The 26,025-nt window shown below is 44.3% G+C and overlaps 3 protein-coding genes across 9 annotated transcripts in view; 1 reads left to right on the top strand and 2 right to left on the bottom strand.

Annotated features, from left to right (window-relative positions):
* Positions 1-1,639: 1,639 nt before the first annotated feature.
* Positions 1,640-7,937, bottom strand: rab9b (RAB9B, member RAS oncogene family). 2 transcript variants are annotated; one of them, XR_013964802.1, is made up of 4 exons: positions 7,883-7,937; positions 5,827-6,087; positions 2,969-5,620; positions 1,640-2,928 (listed from the first exon to the last, which is right to left on the bottom strand). XR_013964802.1 is itself a non-coding variant. In XM_080774813.1 (3 exons), the coding sequence occupies exons 2-3, from the start codon at positions 5,974-5,976 to the stop codon at positions 5,156-5,158; spliced, it is 615 nt and encodes a 204-aa protein (XP_080630939.1). In that variant the 5' UTR covers positions 5,977-6,087; positions 7,883-7,937; the 3' UTR covers positions 1,640-5,155. The 2 variants fall into 2 exon arrangements, 1 of the variants encoding a protein (XP_080630939.1); XM_080774813.1 differs by having other exon boundaries at positions 1,640-5,620.
* Positions 7,938-11,897: 3,960 nt separating this feature from the next.
* Positions 11,898-18,630, top strand: pofut4 (protein O-fucosyltransferase 4). Its single transcript, XM_080774195.1, has 5 exons — positions 11,898-12,055; positions 12,987-13,328; positions 13,943-14,323; positions 15,083-15,705; positions 15,890-18,630. The coding sequence occupies exons 2-5, from the start codon at positions 12,987-12,989 to the stop codon at positions 16,038-16,040; spliced, it is 1,497 nt and encodes a 498-aa protein (XP_080630321.1). The 5' UTR covers positions 11,898-12,055; the 3' UTR covers positions 16,041-18,630.
* Positions 18,631-19,044: 414 nt separating this feature from the next.
* Positions 19,045-26,025, bottom strand: part of znf185 (zinc finger protein 185 with LIM domain) — a 28,121-nt gene continuing 21,140 nt past the window's right edge. For all 6 annotated transcript variants that reach the window (XM_080774194.1, XM_080774189.1, XM_080774190.1 and 3 more), the window contains 7 exons: positions 25,718-25,765; positions 25,031-25,069; positions 23,270-23,344; positions 23,057-23,131; positions 22,883-22,948; positions 20,996-21,101; positions 19,045-19,839 (listed from right to left, as the gene is read on the bottom strand). In XM_080774194.1, the coding sequence (XP_080630320.1) occupies positions 19,738-19,839; positions 20,996-21,101; positions 22,883-22,948; positions 23,057-23,131; positions 23,270-23,344; positions 25,031-25,069; positions 25,718-25,765 (511 nt within the window). In that variant the 3' untranslated portion in view covers positions 19,045-19,737. The remainder of the gene's footprint in view (positions 19,840-20,995; positions 21,102-22,882; positions 22,949-23,056; positions 23,132-23,269; positions 23,345-25,030; positions 25,070-25,717; positions 25,766-26,025) is intronic.

Genomic DNA, 26,025 nt, shown 5'->3' with positions numbered 1-26,025 from the left:
TGCAGTCTTTTTTGTTTGTTTGTTTTGCTTGTGTGTATTCTGTGCCAGCGTGGGGGCCTGTGTATTGGCAGTGTTAATAAACAGAAATGCCATCTCTGGCTCAGAGCCATGTGTATGGGGGACTCGGTGTTGTGCAGTGGTGGAAGAAGTACTTGAAGATTTACTAAAGTAGCAATACTACATTATAAAAACTACAGGACTCAACATTTTACTTGAGTAAGAGTACAAACGTAATTGCAGTACCAAAAGTAAAAGCACTCGAATGTTTGAAATTGTCCAAACATTTTCAAAGGTAGCAGATCTACGTGCTACAGCTACCTCCAGTGGAGTAGAAGTAGAAAGTACTGACTCTTTACTCAAAGTGCAGTAAAAAGTACCACGAATAATTCAGCAAATGTGCTTGGTCACTTCCCACCACTGGTGCTGTGCAGTCTCTCCCTTTTCTTTTCTCGTCCAACAGGTGCACAGTTGCGTTCAGCTGGCAGCCGGCCAGGTGCATCTGAAGGTACAGAGGAAGCGGGCGGCCAAGGAGCACAGGAAGGTCTGGGCACTATACGGAAGCCCGCCGAGAGAGCGAGGAGGGGCCCTCCGCTCTCCCTACCCGTCCTACCCTGTGCCCCTGCACTGCTACCTGACACCACCCTCCTACTCCGAAGCTCTCACGCACTCTTTTGAACTCGTGTAACCCTCCATTTTGAGTCTGGAGTCCGACAAACGGGACTGAGGCCTCACATACACCTTCGCAACAGACTGATGTGTGCTTGTTGTATACAAAGGGTGTGATACATCTTGCCCCAATGCATTTCCAATGGGAGTCACATGGTTTGACACATTTGTGTTGTATGAGGTATGTATCAGTCGAAACACAGCCGAAAGCCATACAACAGCTTGTAGTCCAAAATGTTGTATCAAACCATGTGACTTCCATTGGGGCGGCCATGACACTTACATCTTGCATGCATCAATGTTGTATGCTAGATCGAAAGGTGTGAGTGAGGCCTGAGTTTGAGAGCCATTCAAATGCAGCTTTTGCTTTGAGCACAGTAGTATAGTGCACTGGTTCTCAATGTCGGCTCTACGGACCACCAGCAGTCCAAGTGGACCCTTACAGGTAGAACTCTGGAGTTGGGTTATCCCCGGGAGTGCACTCTGAAAGGTCCACCTGGACCCCTGGTGGTCCCCGAACCCCATTTTGAAACAGCTAGTGGTATGTATAGTATATTTTTGTTGTGCACCAGTTATTCATTTCATTTTTCCGTTGACCATTTTTTTAAATTGTCTTCTGATGTGAAGTTGTAGGATTATCCCAAGGCGGTTAGGAACTTTTGTCTCCTGTTTGTTTCTTTTAGTTTTTTAATTAAGCCCCATGAATATTATTAGAGCTTTCTTCCCATGATACTGTGCTGTATTTGAGATGTTTCCAGAGAATTTCCTTTCCTCCATTGTTAGCTAGTATCTACTCAAAGTCGAACCATATCAGAGGACACAGACTGATGTACAATATCCGCAAAGACTTTGTCATTACCATTTTGAGTAAACTTTTTTTTTCTCTGCCTATAGGCCTGATTGGTCAAATAAAGACAGTGTTAGCAAAAGTGTTAAATGAAGTCATGCTGTTGTAAGCACAAAACCCACAGACTTTTGGTACGTTGCATGTTTTATTTGTCGTACAGTATTGATACACCGGTCTGTAAACACAACCAAGTCTTATCCTCCGTAGTGCAAAACGAGGAAAGAAAGATCCATATTGGATCAATAACAGATAATAAAGGGATGCAGCTTTCCTCTCGTACCACTTCAAGCACAATGATCAGGGGGGAAACACTGGGGTGGGTTACTGGGTTAGGGTCAGTTTATAGTTGTATACAGCATTCACTAAATAAATGCCCTTTGTAAATGTATAAGCCATTAGAGTGATTAGGCCAAAGTATGTAGGGTTTTTTTCTTACATTCTTTGAAATTAGTGAGACAAACATTTGTCTAAAACAAATCATCTGACATTGTGATTTGGTTAAAGTCAGATTAGAGAGCAACAAAGGTAAAGACATAGCTTATTGTACAGATTCTCAGGCATCATGTTAACATGACTAGGTCAAACAAATGCTTTAAAGCTACATCTTCGACAGCAAGGAAACAAAAGTAGTAGTCTGTATGACACGACACGGTAACAAAATTAACACAAATAAGATCAACGTTCAGCCCTCATTTTCCCTCCAGAATGATGAATGCAGGCGAACAGCCATTTCCTGTTCAAATGCCCAGCTGAGTTCACAGTTATCAGATCCTTACAATGTGGGATTGTGGGTACCTCGACTCAAAACACTTCATGAAAACCATTCATAGGAACACTTATGGACCCAATAAGGCCACTCTAAAATGGCCTCGAAGAACCAGAAAACAAGTAACTGACAGCGGTTGCTTCCACTTTCACAGTGAAGTCCTAATGAATACAATTCGATTTCAAAAGGCAGATATAATCTGACCTCAGACTCTTCGAGATCATATGAGACTAAAAACAAGTATGAACACATCCGTAAACACAACGAATAGAAATAAAAAGTGGCTTTTTGGTAGACACATTACCAAAATACTATGGAAAACAACATTTAACCACTTAATCCCTTGCGTCTCTATGTTGGACCATGTTAAATTGTAGTACAAGTACAGTTTTATCTCAAGTCTAGACTAGAGGGTTTAAGTGGTTAATAATACCAGTCTGAGGTGTCGCACATCGGGACTACCTCTTTCCCAGAGATTTCTGCCTGATGGGCGTGGTTATATGCCTAACCTTACAAACACTATGCCTAACCATAACCTCACAGAATAACCTCAAAACCACAGCCGTAGGAAGTTCCGGGAAAGAGCGAGTCTCGTCACACATCAGCCATGTTAGAATCCTGAAGCCTTCAGGTTCTTTACAGCAGTGACCTCCAGCCTACAGCAGTAAAAGGTTCTTTACAGCAGTGACCTCCAGCCTGTTCCTGTGGCACTTTAGCGCCTATGTAAATCTGTATGATAAAGATACGCAAGTAGTACGAGTCGTTGACCTGAATGCTCCCCAGCATACAGTACAGGGTATTTTTATTATAGTAATGCTCACTGCCTCTTTGTTTTACTGACCTGCACATGGACACGGAGGAAATGGAACAAACAGTCCACATGTTAAGGTATAATTGTATTAGGACTCTGGCCATTTCCATACAAATGAGACCGAATGAGATAGGCAACGGATCGTACATAATGTAACTGTTAAATATTAAAGCAGAGAAAACAGGCAAAGCTTGAGAACTGGAACGGAGACATCTGGTCAAAAGGAATTAGAAGTACAAACTGACAGGAATATGAATGTGCCATGAAGTTCATCATGAAATAAAATAAACACACCTCCGCTTATTAATAACACTTTAAAAAGAGCAGACAATAAAATCCACCTGTAGGAATACAGATGCATTGTAATTTGTAGAAGACAGGCGATATGCTTCACAAGCAACAACAGGCCTCACTATATTATTATTATTGGTTAATAATTTTAACCACTTTCAACCTGGCCTGTTTTGGGCATGACATATGCAAACACAAAAATTAGCTGATCTACAAGCGTGTAGATGTCATCTTTCTACACGCCGCCGTCGTACCAACGAAACATAACACAGAGCTCCAAGTGGTTAATTGATTGTGAATCAGTAGTAAACAGGACCCCTCTGATAAGTACCATAACTAGGGGGGTTGAGTGAAACAGCAATGGCCCAATACTGCAGGTCTCGTGTGAGCTCTAACTCTTCGGGTGAAACTCATTCTCCGGAGCAGCTGGGTGGCAATAAACACTTAATGAGCAAACGAATAAGAGGACCACCACAGCAGTTTGTACCAGCCACACCATCGTGACAGCTCACAATTCCTATCCCTTTTAACAGGCAAAAAGTACCACTGCCGCCATCTTCCCTTTCACGTACCACAAATTGTTTATCGTCTCGCCGGTGCCTCCTTGATGCGCGTTCGCCATTACACTGATGCAGTCAGCTCTTAAGGAGCTCAACGCCTGATGGGAACAGGAACTTATACGCGTCACTTACGGGCAGTGTTTGTGGGCCTGTATTGGATTCCATTAGCCCTGCAGCCATGGCTGACAGATTCACTATGAGATAAATTAATGGCGTGCTTAGAGTACCGCCGAAACACTACAAGAATCAGGCAGCTCGGCAGTTAAAACAATACGAGGACTAGGCTTTCTGTGCTACAAGTGTACTGTGCTCTTAAGAGAGATGACTGGGGCACCGTGGACAATATTCTCTGGTCCACGAGGTTAAATGGGACATTAAAATTACTTGAGGACATTAATAATACTCCCGCCCACACACACATACACACACAGACAGACAAGAGCTTAAGCTGGCAAAAAAGAGTGACTATTTTCTTGTGCAACACTGCTGGAAGCAGTTAAAGAAGTGAAACCGAGTGAGTGCCTGTTCCGTGCGGTGTACCGTGCCACGGCCGTGTCCATAATCCGACCATCTCATCACCGGCGGACCATGTGACAACACCACCGTTTAAAATCCACAACGTGGTTCAGTCCAGGGATTCTGTTCTCAGCAGCTCGTACCAAAAGAAGACACCAAACCCTCAACAGGCTCATGCGGCCGCCACATCTCGGCATCGACCAGAAATGACACCGCAGATCCACCCCCCCCCACTGGGACCGATCAGCAGCAGTAGCAGTCTCAAATTCCGTCCTGAAAGCAACCATATCCGATGTAGAGCCGGACCCAAAATATATAATTAGTCGGGCCGAGCCCGACTAAAAAAATCTACTATCCTCCAAAATTGAATTTGAACTGCCCCTAGCGGCTTAACGGTGAGGCTGACGGAAATGCAAGTTGGATGTGTTGGATGCAGCGCAAAGTAACTTTACTCAGGTATCTAGATTGACGCCATCCGACCTTCCTAGCCTGTGTTATTAAAAGTAAATCGGCGAATGTGGCCGTTTGGTTGTGGCCAATATCTCTGGAACGGAAGGTCCAATCTGCTCAGTTAAAAGCTTGTTGGATGCGTGACTTTGGGGACATTAAGCGCATAATGACATTTTGGGTTTTTCGGCCTACAAGTATGGTAATTGTTTGGGCCGGGCCTTAATTTTCAGGCCCGTTGAGAACCCTAATCAGCAGCAGGACGAGCGGGAGGGTTTGCGGTTGCCGTGGAGGTCGATGGTGCTGCTGAGCAGCGCATGGTCCATCTGGTCCTCGGCGGCCAGCACCTCGCGGACGGCCGCCTCGAAGGCCGCCGTCACGTTGGTGTCGTCCTTGGCACTGGTCTCGAAGTAGGGACAGCAGCCGCTCTCCTCGCACCAGGCGCGCGCCTCCTCGGCGCCCACCTCGCGCTCCTCCTCCCCCATGTCCACCTTGTTGCCCAGCACCACGAAGGGGAAGCGCTCGGGGTCCTTGACGTCCGAGTAGAACATGAACTCCTTCTTCCAGCAGCCCAGGTTCTGGAAGCTCTGCAGGTCGTCCACGGCGAAGGTGAGCAGGCAGCAGTCTGCGCCGCGGTAGAAGGGCGTGCGCAGCGACTTAAAGCGCTCCTGGCCCGCCGTGTCCCAGATCTGCAGCGTGACCAGCCGCCCGTCCACCTGTAGGGTTGTTGCCGTCGATATATTTATCGTACGAATAATTGCGTGTGTTTTACACACATAAAAATGTAAGAATCTTTGAATTTGAAGCTTTTCTAAACAAGAAATTGGCTAATCGATGCTTTCCTGGTTCTAATGTTTTTAAAAAAGCATTGCGATCGCCTGTGGATTACGTAATAAGTGACGGGTTCTACTGGTCGGCCTACCTCCAGGTCGCGGTTGAGGAACTCCACGCCGATGGTGTGGAAGGACTGCGAGTCGAAGCGGTCGGTGACGTAGCGGTTCATCAGGGACGACTTCCCCACGCCGCCGTCACCCAGTAGAATGACCTTCAGCAGGAGGCTCTTCCCGCTCATCACTGCCCACACGTCAAACTGCCGTCCCCCTACCGCACCGCCCGCTGGGTTTACCCACCGCTGGGACCCCCCCTACACCCCCCCAAGCTGACCAACCACGGTCAATTCAACCTGGAGGAAACAAAATGAGAGACAGAAAGGCAGAAAGGAGAGAGAATGAAAGAAACGCACAGGCTGGCTTAGAGAAATAGACACCATTCACGGGAGGGCAATTCAAAAAAGGGCTTTTATTTGTTAACATTTTGACTACCGGTATAACAATTCTGAAGAAGACCGTTTTAGTCGACTAGGAGCCTTTACACCACAGTGTGCAGACTTTAATTTTGAATTGACTAATTGTATGGGCTGTATGTAAATGTAGGATATTTAAAGGCATATAGTATGGATTGTATACATTTTGGAAATCTGTGTTTGACCAGATAAACCTGCCCTGCCCCCACATTTCCCATACTGAAGTCTGTGACATCAGGGGTGGAAGATCTATCCAATTAATCTCCCCCAAGCTCTGTATAATACAGAGACACAAATATTATTATTATTGCACAAATAATGTATTACATTTAACTGTTAACAGCAGTAAAAAGTAAAACTAGGGTTCCAGAATATATTTGGTTTTGATTGCCATATGTACATTAATAGGCCAATATCAGGTAGTCAGTACAGTAGCTATGTACACTTGTGATGTCATTACTTTGCACTGCAGTTCCATTCTGCTACCTGTACAATCAACTTTTCAGAACTTCTTATTTTTAAGCCACCCTCTAACTTTCCTGTTTTATCCCAGATCCGAACTCAGGCCCCTTGCCTTGCGCAAGTGCTGACATAATAGAGCCTGCCTGCATGCTCAAATACGACCACTACAATTGTATGTTATATTGTATTAACACATGCATACAGATCGGACAAAACAACATTGTAAAACAACGTAATCACAAAATATGATATTTTTGTCTAAATATGGACTGTAAATAAGTTGTCCCTTTTCTGCTGCACTAACTTTACTTTTGTGTGTAGGGGGGTATTATTTAAATAATAACAAACCTGCCTTGATAATGCTTGGTAATGCTTCACTAGATTCAGGGACATTCTGCTGATAGGGGTGAACGAACAACCAAGACCCTTGCTCATTGGCTGGCAAGCTGTGGATCGGGCAAGATAAGTAGGTGATAGTTCCCTATAGTATCACTATGATCATCTATTCTAGATCTAGACATGGTGGCCAGGCTTGACTGGCTTTCCCACTTCTCATATTTTGGACTGATCATCAACCCATTTGTCAGTCAGGTTTTGTGTAATATACAGTATAATACTAATATAACATTCCTTCAAAATATGAAGGAAATGATCAAGACAATGATATTCAAGGATAAGTCTGGACCATAGGGTTAAATATAAGACTGGAGTCTGGACCACAAGCTCAGTTTAGGAGACACCCTTAGAAGGAGACACCCCACTGCGCATGGGCCCAACACAAACGTGTACTTGCTAGTCTTGCTTGTTGTCAATCGTGGCGGTGACCATAACAATTAACCTGATTTGTTATTAACACAATTATAATTGACAAAATCCACATATCTAGCGAGGAAGTAGTTATTTAAAATGCCTAATCTTAGTTTATTTCCATGTTTATTTTTCTTTTAATTTGATTTTCTAGTTACGTGAATCAGCAATGTTGTTTTATAGTCATTAGCTAATAGCAAACAAGCTGCGAGTCTGTTTAACTGTTGACATCTCTGCTGCTCTGCAGCTAGCATCATGCGCTGCAGCGCTAGCATCACCAGCTACCGAATAAGCAGTTAACTTAACAAACAACAGCAAAACAAACATTCGCCCGAGCAAGCACTGCAATTATAGTTCCATTAAAGCTGTGTGATGTAAAGATTTGCTTCATTTGTTTGTTCTTTACCAATAAGTTGGTTGTTTGTTGCGTGGCTTCAGTTTCCCTGCATCTTCTGACTGACGGTCCACCGACAGTGTTGCCAGATTGTGTGAGAGAAACAAGCAGCCAGGTCTACGAAAACAAGCCCAAAAGAAGCGAGACATTAGCCATGTATCTTTTCAAATAGAGGATATGCGTGTTATGTAGCTCTGGTCCTAAAGTCCATAAAATACATAACATGCATAGGCTATTTGAAATGCGAATGTGAACCCATGGGTTCACATTCTGGCAAGTGGACTATGGGGCACACTGGCATAAAATGTTTTCAGATGGGGGTCTGCAGAAAAATATAATAATAATTTGGGGGTCCTTGACTTAAAAATGAAACACTGGTTTAAACAACATTACGAATCAAGCCCAATCAAACCGCAACCCTCAACTACAAATATTTACAGGAGCCCTCGTACAAGGTTTCTTCGACTATGCATGCACCTCTTGGTACCACAGCACCTCAAAGGCCCTTAAAACAAGGCTCCAGACCTCCCAAAACAAACTAGCCAGGCTCCTACTTGGCCTCACCCCCCCGAACCCACCTCACCCCTGCCCACTTTGACAGGCTGGAATGGCTTAGGGTCGACGACAGAGTAGCCTACAGCATCTTGCAATGGGTCTGGTCCACAAGATTCGATACACCACCAAGATACCCATGTACCTGTCTAAATACTTCCTTAAGTCCACACCCACAACACCAGAGGGAGTGCAACAAACCATGTACAACCCAGATTCGGCACAAACAAGGGACTAAATTATTTTCGCTCCTATGCCACCAAAATGTGGAACGCCCTACCAACAGTCATTAAGACATGCAAATCCCTTGACTCCTTCAAAGCCGTTCTCAAAGGGCACCTATACGGACGGCTGCAATTCGAAACTGGCCCCCGTAAAATCTGAATCCCCACCCACCCCTTTTTCCCCTCATATCACTGTATATGTTTCTTTTCCCTTTTTACCTCCTCTATGAGGATTTCCTGTTTTGACTATATAGTTGTGTATATTCGTATGTCTCTAATTGTTTTGCTGAATTGAAAATGGTGGGCCCTATTGTAAACAAGTGTAATGCTTTATGGTGTCGTCCACTCACAGTTAACAGTTGTATTGAGTTGTACTTGAAATGTAGGGCTACTGTAATTCTGCAAACTGTTAATCAATCAATCAATCAATCAATCAATCAATCAATCAATCAATCAATCAATCAATAAACAAGCCCAAAGTCCCTTAGAATAGGCGGACATGGCAACACTGTCCATCGCCCGAGGCTGCCCATCCCATGGCGGGGAGGGATGGTTGCGCTGTAATTGGCTTAGACTGGGAGCAATTTGCTTTGCCGGTAGCGGATCCTGTCTAGAGCGGATCCGGAAACAGTCAAGTGTGCTTGTATGTGTGTTTTGCTCATTTGCTATGGTCTGCACCGGATACGCTTTGGGAGTAGGCGGGCGTTAGACTGGTTAAACGTCAAAAGAGCTTCTTCAGGTACTGCGGAAAGCCTGGTGACGCAATGTTATAATGGCTACTTGATCAACTTTACTTATTTGACAATTTGTGTTATGTTTGTTCATTTTTTACTTATTTATAATACATATAGAGTGTTGTTTATACGTTATAAGGCTGGAGTAAAATACTATTATCTATCTATCTATCTATCTATCTATCTATCTATCTATCTATCTATCTATCTATCTATCTATCTATCTATCTATCTATCTATCTATCTATTGATTGATATTTATTAACAGTTTGCAGGATTACAGTACATTTCAAGCACAAACTCAATACAAAGACTGTTAACTGTGAGTGGACGACCCAATTAAGCATTACACTTGTTTACAACAGGTTCAATTCATCAAAACATTTAGAGACGTACAAATAGACACTTCTATATAGTTAAAGAACAGAACAGGAATTCATCATAAAGGAAGCAAAAAGGGAAAAGAAACATACAGTGAGGGGGGGGAGAAGGGGGGGGGATTTAGATTTTACGGGGGCCAGTTTCGAATTGCAGCCTATAGGTGCCCTTTGAGAGCGGTTTTGAAGGAGTCAAGGGTCAATTCACATGTCTTAATGACTCTTGGTAGGGCGTTCCACATTTTGGTGGCATAGGAGCGAAAATAATTTAGTCCCTTGTTTGTGCCGGGTTAGGGTTAGGGTTAGTTTGAGCCTAAGCCATCCCAGCCTGTCAAAGTGGGCAGGGGTGAGGTGGGTTCGGGGGGTGAGGCCAAGTAGGAGCCTGACCAGTTTGTTTTCCAGACAACAGTCTTGTCAAAACTTGACTATTGTAACTCCCTCCTTACTGGCCTACCAGCATGTGCACTTAAGCCTCTCCAGCTGATCCAAAATGCTGCAGCTCGCTTGGTCTTCAACCAGCCAAAATTCTCACATGTCTCCCCCCTGCTCCGCTCCCTCCACTGGCTCCCGGTCGCTGCCCGCACAGAATACAAAACTCTGATGCTGGCATTCAAAGCAACCAAAGGTATGGCTCCCCCATATCTTGCAAGTATGATCGAACCCTACAAACCCTCCCGCTCACTCAGATCAGCCAACGCAGGGAAGCTGGAAGTACCCTCACTAAAAACGCCGGGACAACGCTCCACACGTCCCAAACTCTTCTCCCTTCTGGCTCCAAAACTGTGGAATGCACTTCCCATTGCAGTCAGAACTGCAGCATCACTCCCAATCTTCCGCCGTAGTCTGAAAACCCACCTTTTCAGACTCCATCATGGCCCATAGCACTTACCCCACCCCCTTAGATAGCAATTCTGTAGACTTAGATAGCATTTGATACAGACTTGTAGCATGTTATGTAGACAGCATAAGTGCATTGTATGTAGTCATAGCACGTCATAGTACATATGTGTAGCATAGTAGTATAGATGTATAGCTTATATGTATAGTTTCATTATAGATATTCCACTGTTACTTTCTTAGCTACGCATGTTTCATGATAAATGTCTTTATGTGATGTATTCCCATGCTTTTTGTTCTTGCTTAATGTAAGTCGCTCTGGATTAAGAGCGTCTGCTAAATGCCTAAATTGTAAATTGTAATTGTAAATTGTTTTGGGAGGTCTGGAGCCTTGTTTTAAGGGCCTTTGAGGTGCTGTGGTGAAGTGCATGCATAGTCTAAGAAACCTTGTACGAGGGCTCCTGTTAAGGTATTCAAGGTGTTTTTGTTGACCAGTGAGGAGATCCTGTAAGGAATCTTGTTGTATCTATTATACACATTTAAATAACGTGTCTCCTTGTATTCATGCATTCAATAACACACACACACACACACACACACACACACACACACACACACACACACACACACACACACACACACACACACACACACACACACACACACACACGCACGCACGCACGCACGCACGCACACACACACACACACACACACACACACACACACACACACACACACACACACACACACACACACACACACACACACACACCCCTAAAAAAAAACAGTGCCTAGAAATTAAGGGCAACCGAATGTATTACAAAGCTAAATGGCAACTTGGCAATAGTATAAAATAGTGGATTAAAATAATGTGCGCAAAAATACATAGGTAGCCTATATCCATTCCACACACATTCACAGAAGATAACGTATTAAGATAGAATCAAATCTTTGTTCCACTCCAGTCCAGCAGATGGAGGTAAAACAGACATTTGGGGGAGCAGAAGTCGAAAGATCAGAGAAAGACTCCAGCTCAGTGTTGCCATGTCCGCTCATTTTAAGCGACTATGGCCTTGTTTTTCTCCAAAGTTGCTGGTAGTTGTGGTTTTTAACGGGCTTTTTTTTTTAAGTGTAGTTGCTTATTTGGGCTTGTTTCCCAATGTGGTTAAACCAGTGGTCAAGAAAGAACCCCCTAGCCTCGGTATTACCCCCCCCGGCCCCCCATCTGAAAATATTCAGTCTGCCAGGGACCCACATCCCTGCTTATTGCTTATTTCTCTCACGGCACAAGGCAACATTGCTCCAGCTGTTTGTTCCATTCTTTGGCTCATTGTCGTGTGTGATCTGCATCATCTGCTCCATCTAACGTTATTATTCCATTAACGTTAGTTGATTAATCTATATCAATTACAAACACACTGCTGGAGTATGGTGGCTTTTGATCGCTGCAAGTGAGGAACGGTGAGAAACGAACCTTAATGATCCTCTCACACAGTACAGTCCAACTAAGGAATAAGAGACAACGTATTTATTTTGTTGTTTGTTTCTCTGGGGTCTGTTCAAACACGCAGACGTGATAACGTTAGAATAGACATATGGATGCTAGTCACTTTCCACTTTCTCCCTTAAAGTTATAGTAATGCTAGGAGGAATGCGTTCACCCATGACCATCTTCATCAATTTGAAACTCTCCAATTACAGCGAGCTATAGCTAGGTAGTGGTACAATCAATGATCCGTGAGGGAGATTTTAAAAAAAAAGGAGGTTTTAGTTAAAGATGCAATCCGTAAGTGATTTGAACCGCCTGCCTGCGTGGGAGGCCAAACGGCTGCTGTAGAAGTATTAACATCCTTTACCAAATATAGATGTAGTAGTTATATTGTATTAACATCCTTTATCATACAGATGTAATAGTATTAACATACGCTACCATACAGATGTAATAGTATTGTATTAACATATGCTATACAGATGTAATAGTTGTATTGTATTATATTCTATACAGATGTAATAGTTACCAGGTGGTGTTTATATAGGTAGAAGATGTTTAGAAGAGGCTTGCAGGGTGAAATTCATTGAATAGTTGTGCCTGCCAATCAAAATATATATCAAATTGAACCTTTATTTTATTGAAAAGGTTATGCATTATAATGCTCTACGTCTCTATCATACAGATGTACTAGTTATATTGTATTAACACGCTTTAGACTGCGATACAGATTGGTGAAAATAACAATTGTATGTATTAAAGTAACTTCCGGATTGCGGCTTTATAGCGTTTAGACCTTGGTATTATTATTATTGCTTACCCCTTGCCTGCGGGGTCTTCAAACGCTTAACCTAATTGTGTCTGAACTAATGAAAGGTCCCTTCTCTCTTACCGCTGTTCCAGATGGTGGTGGTGAAGGGCAGGCTGGTGCCCTGTGTGTGTCTGGCCCTGCTGGGACTGCTGTGTCTGCTGTTCTACTCCCACGCCCACCTGCCCCTGGAGGAGCAGCCCCTGATGGATGTCAGTGACCAGGCGGCCTTCCTGCCCCAGGGCGCGCTCTCTGTAGGCGCCATGGAGTTCACCTCCATCGGCACGTACCGAGGCCCCGGGAACAGCGACCCGCGCGGCAACCGGGACCTGCCCATCCTCCTGTGGTGGAGCGCGGGCCTCTTCCCCCACTTCCCCGGTGACACGGAGCGGATCGACTGCGCCACTTCCTCCTGCATGGTCACGAGCAACCGGAAGGTATACACTGCAGCATGCTGCTTGAAACTGGAAGGTATACACTGCACTGACTGCAACATGCTGCTTGAAATCCATTCCATGGTGTGATGATTGAATCGCTGACCTGATCGATCCTGAAATTATGACCGATATCCGATCACTGATTATTTCCAGGGTCATATCGAATAGAGATATATTACATTATTATATTATGGCATTACGGCATTTTAGTTTTGCTCCCCACTAACGGCTAGGGAGAGACGGGCAGACTGGCTGCTCTGAGAGTACGAAGCCATTGACGGTTACACTATTACTGCGTCACAAATATCAGTGAAAATAATCAGGATTATTTTGAGACCGATTCGATACCGATAAGTCATTTTTATGCCCAATATGGCCAGTTTCAATATGCTACCGATTTATATTGAGCATTTATCCCCCCCTAAACAGTAACACACACACACACTTTGCAGAAATAGAAATTTAAAAATAAATGTAAAATATATTTTGTGAACCGAAGTTACAGACACTATTTAGCATTTGAAGATTGTGGAATAGCTGTCTGGCTTCCATGACTACTCCACGAGTAAACCTTAACTTTTGCCCCCCCCCCCTCCCCCTAAAACTAAAACCAGGTCCAGCTGTACAAGCGGACGGCGTCCATCATCTTCTACGGGACAGACTTCCGGGCGTACGAGGCGCCGCTCCCTCGCCTCCACCACCAGACGTGGGCACTGTTCCACGAGGAGTCTCCCATGAACAACTACGTGCTGTCCCACGGGCCAGGCATCCGCCTGTTCAACTACACCGCCACGTTTCGCCGGGAGTCGGACTACCCGCTCACACTGCAGTGGCTCCCCTCGCTGGAGTACCTGCTGCGGCCCGCCGCCGTGTCCCTGGCGGAGAAGAACAGCTGGAGGAACAACGGCCTGGCGCCCGTGCTTTACATGCAGTCCCACTGCGACGTCCCGTCCAACAGGGACCGATACGTGCAGGAGCTCATGAAGTACATCCAGGTACTGGTTCCCCCAAACACTGGGTCGGTCGGGATTTGTGGGTCATGGACACTTTATTATGGGTTCCTCTTATTATTATTTTGTTTGCAAAATTTTGGATTTAATTATTATTTCAAAACATTTTCAAAAAACATTAAAAAAAAAGCAAAACTTTTCATGAATTAATAACAAAATTCAGTGAAAAATAATTAGTGAAAATAGCAGTTTGTGACGTGTTGTGAGCTTGTAGATCAGCTTGTAGTTTGGTTCCCGGGCGAACGTCTAATTTATTTTTTGGGTCACGGCCTGAAAAGGTTTGGGAACCACTGCTGTAAAGCACTGGTTATCAAACTGTTCCCCGTAAGGACGCCCTTGAGAACTACTTCTGTAAAAGGACAACGACGAGGTCCTGCTGCCACATTTTGCATTTTAGAGTTATATAAAATACTGATTAGTGATTCTGCTGGGTCAACGTGTCCTTGAGCCCTCCAACCTGCCCAGGCCGGGTCAAAATGTCCCTGAGCCCTCCAACCTGCCCAGGCTGGGTCAAAGTGTCCCTGAGCCCTCCAACCCACCCAGGCTCGAAGTGTCCCTGAGCAAGACACGTAACCTCTCCCCTGGGCTCTGTATTAATAGCACCCACTAGGATGGGTAAATGCAGAGGTCACAAGATTCACGTATGTGTAATACAGTGCCAAGTACCCTAACAACTGGGGTCTACGTTTTATATGTATTCAAACTAAGTTGTTACTTTTTCTGCTGTCCCGTCTCTTGTTGCAGGTGGACTCCTTCGGGAAGTGCTTGAACAATAAAGCTCTGCCTCAACACCTGGAGGATACGTCCACCGCAACGGGTGAGGATCCGCAGTTCATGAACTTCGTGGCGCGGTACAAGTTCCACCTGGCGCTGGAAAACGGTCTGTGCCCGGATTACATGACGGAGAAGCTGTGGCGCCCCCTGCATCAGGGCTGCGTGCCCGTGTACCGAGGCTCCTCCGTTGTGGCAGACTGGATGCCCAACGACCATTCGGCCATCGTCGTAGACGACTTCCCCTCGCCGAGGGACCTTGCCGCGTTCCTCCGGTCGCTCGACGAAGACGACGAAGCTTACGCACGCTACTTGGACTTCAAGACCCCCAGCCACATCACCAACGCGCGCCTGCTGCGACGCCTGGAGACGCGCGAGTGGGGCGTCAACGACATGAGCAAACCCAACTACCTCAACGGATTCGAGTGTCATGTGTGCGACCAGGAGAACTCTCGGCTGGCGGCCGAACGGGCCCATCGGAAAGCTCCCAAGCAAAGTCCGCCTCCTCGACCCAAGATGGCCAATAACTCCCACATGGGGTGCCCGCTGCCCAGCCCAGGGTACGGGGATGTGCAGGACCTACCCCAGGATGACGGGTAAATTTGTCTTATTCCATTAAGTATGCAAAGTGTGGAAGCAGGAACTAATTGCTCTGTAGTCTGTACTTTGATTGTCCCTCGGGGACACAAGTCCCCCCCACAGCTCTGATTAATTGGCTTTCTCGTTAAGATATGGGGCCCTGATGTGATGAGCCTAATCTATTTGTATATCTGTTCACAGATGGCTGCAGATTTGGCCTCAGGACTACTGGCAGAGCTTGGAGCAGGCAGAGGGTTTGGAATCCCTGATAAGACATAATGAGTCGGACCCGTCGCTGCTGTGGAGACACATCCAGGAGATCGCTGTGAGGAGAGCCAGAGGAACACACTGACGCCAGGCCCCCCCCAAAACAACTAATGAAACCACAGCTTCCGTCCAGAATTACTGGGCGGGCGGGGGGGGTTGTTCCGTTTGATTATGGCCAGTCATATTTTAATGTTGGCCTCAAATGAGTCTCCTCCATTGATATGAGGCGACATCGCTTACATTACTTTTTTGTTTTGGCGCAAGACAAGTTAAAGTGAAATGATACAGTACATGATACTGCTCAGTTTAAAGCTGCTATCCGTAAGTTTCATGTCAGGATTCAAACTCAAGACAACGTCTGTATTCCAAGAGAGACTGAATCTGTTGGCAACTCCTGTTAAAATGTGTAGTTTGTTGTTAGTGGGAATACAAACAAAAGAGGAGGGCTGAAGGAGAGTGAACGGGCCGACATCTGGTCTCTACACTCTGACGCGGGCGGTGCCCCCGGTGGCAAGTTCAAAGGATTTTTTGACCGATAGGTTCCCCGAGAGGCATACTTTGGTTAGACATAGCATTGGTCGGACTGGATTAAGGTTGATGAGGGGTGCGTTAAAATGACCGGATTAAGGTTGGTGAGGGGTGCGTTAAAACGACCGGATTAAGGTTGGTGAGGGGTGCGTTAAGGGTTGGGAGAGGGTTAAGGTTAGGTTTAGCTGTGCTGCCCCGTGGGAGGTTAGGGTTAGGGTGAGGGTTTGAGATAGGTTGTCAACTTGTCATTATCGGACCAATGGTATGTCTAACCAAAAGCATGCAAAAAAAAAAAAATGTCATGGGTAATCTACTAGTTTTTTTTAAATGTAATGTTTTCCAGGTGTTTTATTGCCATCTTTTCCCTGATGTCAACTCCGCACCAGAGCAGTTCTTCCTGACTTCTATTGGCCTGTAAAACACCTGGACTTTGTAATAAGTGACGATTTGGTTTGGTTTAAGTGCACAGTAATATCCTGTGTTAATTTATCCATTTGTATCTCAAGTGTGTGCCAATGGATCCTTATGGGTTCCATTTGTACATTCTGAGTTAAAACTGCAATCCATTAACTTTAATGTTCTAGCCGACACAGAAAGCCCGTTTGGACAGAGGATATATCGCGTTTTTGAGCTTCATGCAGTACCACCAGTAGTGGTCATACCCAACGCCAGGATCTCAATTAGGCCCCATACACACAGACCTCATACACACATATCAAACACATGTTCTGTCTGTTTAATTGCCGCCACAATGCTTTTCCAATGGGAGTCACATGGTTTGACCAAACATTTGTGTTTGATGGCTGTGTTCTGCCCATCAAACAAATGGTCTGTGTTTAATGGTGGTCTTAGAAAAGCATTGTGTCTGTCATTAAACACGGACAAGACAGAACATGTGTTTGATGTGTGTATGGAGCCTGGGAGTCACATGGTTTGACCAAACATTTGCGTTTGATGGCTGTGTTCTGCCCATGAGTTTGATATGCGTGTATGGGGCCTCAGAGGAGCAGGTAGACCAATTACAACCACGGCAGTCGTTTTAGTTATATATTGTATACACTTACAGTACATACTTAATTTGTCCAAAATAACGCTTTATTCATGAAAAAAGAAGTTATGGATTGCAGCTTTAACGGAGGGTTTTACTGTGGGTGTGTGTACGCGTGTGTGTGTGTTAAAAAGACCATCAGGACCCACCACAGTATTACCTTCATTACTGTTACACAGCAGGGGGCCCCCTGAAGGGTGTGTTTTTTTAGATTGCTCTACAACGTTGCCACTTAAACAGTAATGTTTCCGCAACAGAAGACATTGTTTAACCAGGAAATGGAGAAGATGATGAATGTAATATTTACAGAGCCAAGCACACCAGCCCAGCGGGAGATCCCCCTACTCCATTCCGTACCCTCTTCTGTGACACACAACTGCATGCTGTTCGGGGCTTTAACTCGCACCCGACCACAAATCTCCCATCTGTGCAATATACTAAGCTCTCAGTCTTTCCTGGTTAAGCTTTGGGTTTTGAATAAAGAGATGCCCCCTACTGTTGCATGGCAAAAACGGCCGATCTACATTTCTGGCATCGGGTGCCGAAAACAGCCCGACCTACAGCTTGTAGGTCGGGCTGTTTTCGACGCCAGCGGTGCGCAACGAAGTATAAATTAAGGGAACACTACACCTATTTCCAGCCTTAGCTTCATATAATTGGTCCTCCTCACAAACACTCATGGTAAAATGTTTTTCTATACTTACTCTGTATATGGTTCCAAAATTTGCCTACTGAAAACATGATTGGTGGGGATTCTGCTTACTGTAAATCGCTCCGGATTAAGAGAGTCTGCTAAATGCCTCAATTGTAAATAGTTAAATCTGGAAACTACAGTATAGCCTCTCAAAATTGGAAGCAAACTTTGGAACCACTCAATCCAGACACGTAAATGAAGATGGAAGATTTAAAGCCTAACTTGTACATGCATGATTTTGAGGACAATCTTGTACCACGCTAGTATTATTTTCTATTCGATATATTTATATACCATCTTTATATAAATCATTTTATTTTGTAAACAATGCATCACAGAAAGCAAACATGGTATTTTCGTAAAAAGAAAAAACCCTAAAAAATAAAATCTTGGAAGAAAATCAAAGCAGTAACCATTGAGTTTTTCCACAAACAATCCTTAAATACAACTTTAACTAGTAGAATGTTAACGTACCCAACTACCAACATGAAGTCCGTTCAGTTATTTAACATGTATAACGTTCTACAGACAACTCCTTCATATTTCACCATGTCAGACCACGAAAAGTAAAAACTTGTAAATGCATACTTTGGAGGGAAAGAGAGAAATAGGACGTTCAAACTGATTAATCTGAACAGTCTAATCATTATTGTTCATTATAGCAATCAGTCTGATAACCACCAAACGATGAGTAATGCCCAAGTTTGAACACAATACATTCCAATAACTGTCTGAGACCAGGGTTCTGCTTTCAGCATGTAAATGAGCATATGGGGAGATGGGGACAGGATGGTTGGTATATATAGCGTCGACATGCCTGATTTATTCAAATTTCTTGGTCATGCAATGGTGTCGCGAGGTGGAAACAGCCGGCCTGCAAGCTCGCACCGTGATGTGTGCGACATATTATTTATTACACCGTTAGGTCAGCTGTTTTCACCGTGCAATACCGTTGTACGTACGGAAGAGTGTAAATGTGGCGTTACTCAGTCTCACACTTTGGAGGTGCAGCTCTGGCAGTGGAGTTTACCCCACTAGTTCTCAACGACCAGTCCAGGGGTACAAATTATCGCCGTGAAGTCTGACTCGGTGTACAAATGCCCATTTATACACTCTCGGTTAGAGAACCATAACGTCGGGTCCAGGGGTAAAATCCTCATTGTGAATAGGCTATATGCACACTTTTCCTACTTCCAGGCCCTTACGGGGAAATTTGGAACCCAGTCAAGGACACCTTGAGGCCGACTGACGTAGCAGAGTGTTTCCAGTGAGCCAACACAACAGCAGCACCCTGATTCTGGGGCGCAGAAGTAGGAAAAGGTATTCTGTGTGCATAGAGCCTATTCTGAATAATCAGTGTACAAATGCCCATTTATACACTGAGTTACAGACCCGTAAGGGTCCATTTGGACCCCTGGTGTGCCCTGGACCAGTCGTTGAGAAACTGTGCTTTAACTCTGTGGCGGAGAGGAGGGGGGGGGGCATGGGGGGGTCTGTTGCAAGCGTGGATACTCAGTCGAACACAGTCGAGTAGCAGCTCTCGCAGTGGACTTTACCGCCGTGCAGAAACATGTTGTACAGCAGGTCTCCCATAGGTCTGCTACACACACCACACTGAAATGACACCAGCTAAATCATTACAATTACACGCTTAAGTATGACAAGGTACAGGCTTGTAGTAGCAAGTAAGCTCCTTGAGTTGCAGCAACCTGTTTTCGAGGGAGTCCTCATTTAGGGCACAAAGCACAAATGACAGAAAAACAATCACACATCAACAACAACAAAACATACCCATGAGAGCTCTCACTACATCCCAGACCTTTCTACTGTACATCTGCTACACATGTCATCCAAAAGAGTAAATGAAAAAATAAAGGAAGAATAAAATAAGCTATCAAAATGATGCAAATGATGTCATTTTATCAATGGACTGTCAATTGAGTACAAGAATCAAGTAGATAAAACAAGAATACAAAAACAAGAACGGGTAGATTTGAGTGAATCAAATAAAGACATTTGGAAACAGTTAAGTTTTATAAGGTTTTCTTACAGAAACCCTTGAGGGGAGAATTCTCCCTATAGGGCCTTGCAAACGGGGAGCGATAAAACGCGCCTATAGATCATTTTCAACGAGACCTGCGATTTTGCTCTGAGAAATCTCGGTACATTGTGTAATTAGTGTATTTACGCGAGCGCAGTCCCGTGAATTTGTTTTGCGCTCGTGCTCGTGACTCACCAGACCTGGATTCTGTTTAGCCTTTTCTTTTACGCTTGCGTTGTTGCGCCCTTCTTCAACAGACCTGGAGGAGACCTGTGTTGTTCCAGGCAACAACGCCTGCGTTCCTCGCTTGGCGTTTGCAAGGCCCTTTAAGCTTCATTGTATGTCCCTCCAGTACAGTATACAGCGGGCATACAGCGATGCAAACAACACTTCAGCACCCTGCCTCCAGGCCACTGAGCATGGATGTCCTCTTAATGCTTAACAAAAATAAACAATCTCAACTATTCTAGCTGTGCTTCCGCTAATCACGCCATTTCTTCATTCACTCTTTTTTTTTTTTACGAGTTCCGTCTCCTTCTATGGCTTACGAATGGATTATTCCATTTCACAGTGCCGTTTAGGATCATTTGTCACTTGGGATCGGTCGTTTGATTTTGTGAATCAATCTAAATGCAATGTGGCCGTTGTGCTTGGGTTACTTGAAAAGGTGCTTAAGGCAAACAATTATGGTTATTATTGTCATTATTCTGAAGATAGGGTGGTGTGTACCTGGAAGCAGTCAGGGTGACAGCTAATGTTGAGGTGCTCGATGGTGATCTTGGCGTCGTTGCCCACCTGCTCTCCGCAGTACGTGCAGATGGACGACTCTGAGACCCTGGGAGACAACAGAGCATTATGGACACACACACACACACACACACACACACACACACAATAAATAAATAGTAGTGGAAAATAGCACAAACTTGTAGATCTGCCATATTCACTATATTTGGAATGGGGCTTAAATGGCATTGGCTAATTCATAATGTAATGTAGATTTTAACTTCCTAGAAATGTAAGACCTCCATATTATTATTGCCAATGCCTGTGTGAAAAGTGGGAGTGATTGGTGCAGGTAGTGAGGAGCTACGGCAGTGTTTCTGACACACATTCAGACAGACATTGAGTTAATTATAGTATGATGATGATTATAGTATGATGACATGATGTAAAGTACAGATACTCAAGTACAGCACTCAAGTAAAAGTACTCCGTTATTGTCCAAAAGTGGATGGAGACGAGTCGACGACAGAGGCAGGCCGGACGCGTTATTGACCCCGATGTCATTCAATTCAATGGAGCTTTATTGACACTTGCTTCAAAATATAATAAAGATATTTGAAAATGGGGAAGTATATACAGTTGGAGGGGGTACAGCATTGTGTAAACCGAGCTGTCACATTGCGTCGTATTTATACATGTTATATGGGTATAATGTTTTTTTTTAAACAAATCGCAGAAATCTTTTGCAGTCACTTTTGGACAAATAGCAGCATCTTTTCTCATATATTATTATTATTATTATAATATTATATTATCAAGACTATTTAAATATACAAAAACAGCCTGATATTTAAGACGTGTTTAAAGGTCTGTTTCCATGCACAGCTCTATGTGGAGATAACCTGCTGTGGCCCCGGGGTGTGGTCTCTGCCAGGTCATGTGAGGGAACTTAAGACATGTAAACAATCCTTTGATGTCTTCGCTTATAGCTTCCTAATGAGCACACATGATGGAGCTTGTGTCTTATTGCTTACACATATCCGCTTTCCTTCCCAAGAGCTACACATATCCGCTTTCCTTCCCAAGAGCTACAGCACAAACACCACAGGCGAGCTGTATAGCGGCTATTAGAGAACTCCACCTACCGATACATCTGGGAAAATCTAACTTCAATATATAGTGTATTTTTGCATAACTGTCAATCGTTTCCATGTTTAAACATGTCAATACATTTTTCTAAAATAGCAGAAATAGCAGATCAGAAGCTTACAACACATGTTATAAGCTTGTAGATCAACATATTTTTGCTATTTTGTGCATTATTTGCAATTTGTGATTACGAAGCCTAAAATGCAAACAGAATAACAAATTCGTAACGTTCCAATGTTCAATGCAAAAAAACACAATTAAATCGTTAATCGCAATTGTTAGTGTGACAATTAATGGCCAACTTAAATGTGTAATGGTGACAGCCCTAGGCAGTGGCTCAGCAGGTAGACTTCCGTTTGCTTGGCAAACAGAAGATTCCCGGTTGGATCCCGGCTCCTCCTGGGTTAGTGTCGAAGTGTCCTTTTGCAATAGACTGAACCCCTAAGCAAGTTGGTGGCCTTGCATGGTTTCTTCCACCAGCAGTGTGTGGATGTGTGTGAGAATCGGTGAAATACACAGTGTGCATTGGAAAGCGCTATTAAAATGCTAGGACGGCGGTGAAAAAAACTAAAATGACAACAAAGTTTTGCCCTATATTGAATTTAGATGTCACCATTATTGGTAGGCAGAGATCGCCGATTGATTTTGGATGATGGTGTGTGTGTGTGTGTGTGTGTGTGTGTGTGTGTGTGTGTGTGTGTGTGTGTGTGTGTGTGTGTGTGTGTGTGTGCGCGTGTGTACCTGGAGTAGCCAGAAGGTCTGCTGTAGGAGGAGGAGGAGGAGCTTGATGTCAGATATTCAGATCCGCTACAGACAAAAAGAACAACCAGTGATTCATTTGCAGTGATAAAATCTCCTGTAGTGTAGATTACAGTATTATTATTATTGTTGCTGCTGTGATTCAAATGTGTTTACCTTCCATCCTGGTCTCTGGCGTTATGTAGGTTCAGCTCACCGGCGTCGACATACTCCTTAACAAACACACATCCCCTAGAAGAGAGATGGATTCATAGATCACAGACAGATAAACATAATGATTATAATAATAATAATAATAATAATGTTGAAATTCATCTTCAGCTCAACGCCACTTAATTACTGTCAGCCTTAAAAAAAAAAAAAACACACTTTTTGGACTCAGGTTCTGGCGTTTCAACACGACGGGTTTCCTCAACGTCTGTGGCGCTGGAATAGGTCTGATACCTGGAGAAACAGACAGCGAGATAGAGAGAGAGAGAGAGAGAGCAGTGCATCGTAATGTCATCCGTCAACCACTGACACCAGCCTGACACTTTAAGCACATGTCGGAACGAAAGGACGTCCACTTCAGTCAAACCAACGTGGGCTGGAGTTAATCACCCCCCTCCTGCACCCCACGCCACCCCACCCGTCAATCGTTACCAGGGCGCTTCTTAACGGGCTGTGATTTGACATCAAAAGGACACCGCTAACACACATCATTAATTTGACATCGGGGGACTGGAACGGAGCTGGCGATTAGAAGAAAGGAAGGAAATGAGGGCAAATTGAAAGATAATGGGAGGGAAGAGCTCATCGTCCGCTCAGATCAGTAACGCGGTTGATTGGGAGGTCGATAGTACACACACACAGGCCTGGTGGACAACAGGTGTGCAGTGGTAACCTTAGATCCACGCTGCCTCAGTGTGAAGCACATACAGCTGTTGTTCCCACAGGGCTTTGGCCTAAATATCTCTCTGTAAACTGGGCCAACACCTAAGACACCTCCATTATGAACCACAAAGACAGAGGAACATTAACGCATTCTTAAGGGAAAGGGGTGAGACCAGTTCAGGTGCTGGGAAAAAGTAGTCGTATGTTTTACTAGAGTAGAAGTAGAGTGGAAGTATCAATATTTGCAATGTAGTTAAGTACTCATTGTGCAGAATGTCCCATTTCACAAATAGTAATTTACAATTTACATTTTAGGCATTTAATCCAGAGAACAAAAAGAAGCAAGAACAAAAAACATGTTAATACATCAAATATATAAAATTAGTCATCATGAATCATACATAAGCTAAGAACCCAATAGCGGAATATCTATATAATGAAACTATGCGTATACACTATACACTATAGTGTGCTATGTCTACATAAAATGCGATCTAAATTTCATAAGTTGAGTCTATGCATACGCCTGTTGTCGAGGCTAGGGCAAGTGCTAGGATGGAGTCTGAAGAGGTGGGTTTTCAGACTACGGCGGAAGATTGGGAGTGAGTCTGCAGTTCTGATTGCAATGCATAGTTTTGGAGCCAGAAGGGAGAAGAGTTTGTGGAGTGTTGTCCCGGCGTTTTTTGTGAAGGTACCTCGGTTGATCTGAGTGAGCGGGAGGGTTTGTACTGGGTCTGATCAGACTTGCAACATATGGGGGTGCCATACTTTTGGTTGCTTTGAAGGCTACATTAGCATCAGAATTTTGTACTCGGAATGGAGGGAGCGGAGAAGGGGGAGGACAAGCTCACAATGTGTCACATTGAGAGCTTGTATAAAATCTACAAAGTAACTATATCTAGAGCCTAGATTTAGTGGAGTAGAAGTAAAAAAATTGGAGTTTTGATTTCACAGTCCAATGCAAATCCCAAATTCCCAATGCGGAACCAGCTGATATCAAGAATCCGGAAGATCCTGAAAGACTTGCTGAATTGATATTTAGCACACTTGAATCAAGGAGAGCAATTTATACTGTAGTATACTGTTGATTAATTATCGATTTATATGCAAAACCCATATTGTATAACACACAAGACATCCTTGACGAACGCAAAAGATTCAGCAGGAGTCAACAGTCAAAAGTGATTGACTGTTGACAGAGGCTGTTAAAAAAGAAACCACACTGTGCTCTTAAGGTTAACAAGATCACAAACTCACCGATCCATAACTGGCTCCAGGTCGCTGTGGTGTGTCTCCCTGGGAGGAAGGAAAATAAACTTTTATTCCTACTTTTACAAAGAGCCTGCCCCGGTCAATAACCTGGACTCAATCAATGTACCAGAGGGCTCCTCTCTCTCCTTCCTTCATCAGCACATTGAGAGCCTCCCTCCATACCAGAGACAGTCATTCAGTCTTTTTCTTAATCGAACCAGGGTGTGGTTTTGTTTACCTCTCGTACCTCGGGGCTTTCCTCTCGCTCGCCTAAACCCTCCTCCTACGCCGAAAAAATGCTCATTCAACTCTTATGGAGGGTGTACAAGTAATGGACCCCTCAGGGCTGTTTGTGCACCCTCGTAGAGTTACAAATGGATGCATTGCCACTGAGGATTTGACCGTGCATTCCAATACCTGCTAATGGTGAACATTACCTGTGTCATCTCTCCCTCCCTCCCCCTCCAGCTCTCTCCCTTCCCTTTTAAAATAAATGTTTGCATCGTGGCTATGAGTGTGCAGCCTTTTTTCCTTTATCCTCTTTCATTCTCCCACCCTCCACCTACCTCTCTCCTCCCCCTCCTTTCCCCCTCCCTCCTCAAGCTCTGTCTCCGCCCCCCCCTTACCTCTACCGCTGTTCGGAAGCTGTGATAAGAATCTCAATTACATTGTTGATGTGAAGTTTGTCCTCACCTGATGGCGCTAAATGTCGGGGCGACCGGCGTCACTGTGTCCACGGTGCTGTCGAAGAGACAAAACGTTACGGCATCGTTATTATGTCTGTGCCGATACAGCTGTGGAAAGTCACTATTCTATATGATGAGCATCAACTTCAGTTCAGCGGGCCCAATTCATCCTTCAGACTGAGCAGACTGAGAGGTAGAGGTACTAGATTCATCCTTCAGACTGAGCAGACTGAGAGGTAGAGGTACTAGATTCATCCTTCAGACTGAGCAGACTGAGAGGTAGAGGTACTAGATTCATCCTTCAGACTGAGCAGA

The sequence above is a fragment of the Protomyctophum bolini genome (genome assembly GCF_963924005.1).
Source record: "Protomyctophum bolini genome assembly, chromosome: 10".
NCBI classification, from domain to species: Eukaryota; Metazoa; Chordata; class Actinopteri; order Myctophiformes; family Myctophidae; genus Protomyctophum; species Protomyctophum bolini.
Note: the sequence above shows the minus strand (reverse complement) of the source record. Positions and strands in the feature narration are given on the sequence as shown.

Excerpts from the sequence above, each read along its gene's own strand:
- rab9b (XM_080774813.1), bottom strand. The coding sequence starts at position 5,976 with ATGAGCGGGAAGAGCCTCCTGCTGAAGGTCATTCTACTGGGTGACGGC. Across the intron at positions 5,621-5,826 it reads TCCTCAACCGCGACCTGGAG|GTGGACGGGCGGCTGGTCAC; the intron begins GTAGGCCGACCA and ends ACAACCCTACAG.
- pofut4 (XM_080774195.1), top strand. The coding sequence starts at position 12,987 with ATGGTGGTGGTGAAGGGCAGGCTGGTGCCCTGTGTGTGTCTGGCCCTG. Across the intron at positions 14,324-15,082 it reads AGCTCATGAAGTACATCCAG|GTGGACTCCTTCGGGAAGTG; the intron begins GTACTGGTTCCC and ends CTCTTGTTGCAG. Across the intron at positions 15,706-15,889 it reads GACCTACCCCAGGATGACGG|ATGGCTGCAGATTTGGCCTC; the intron begins GTAAATTTGTCT and ends ATCTGTTCACAG.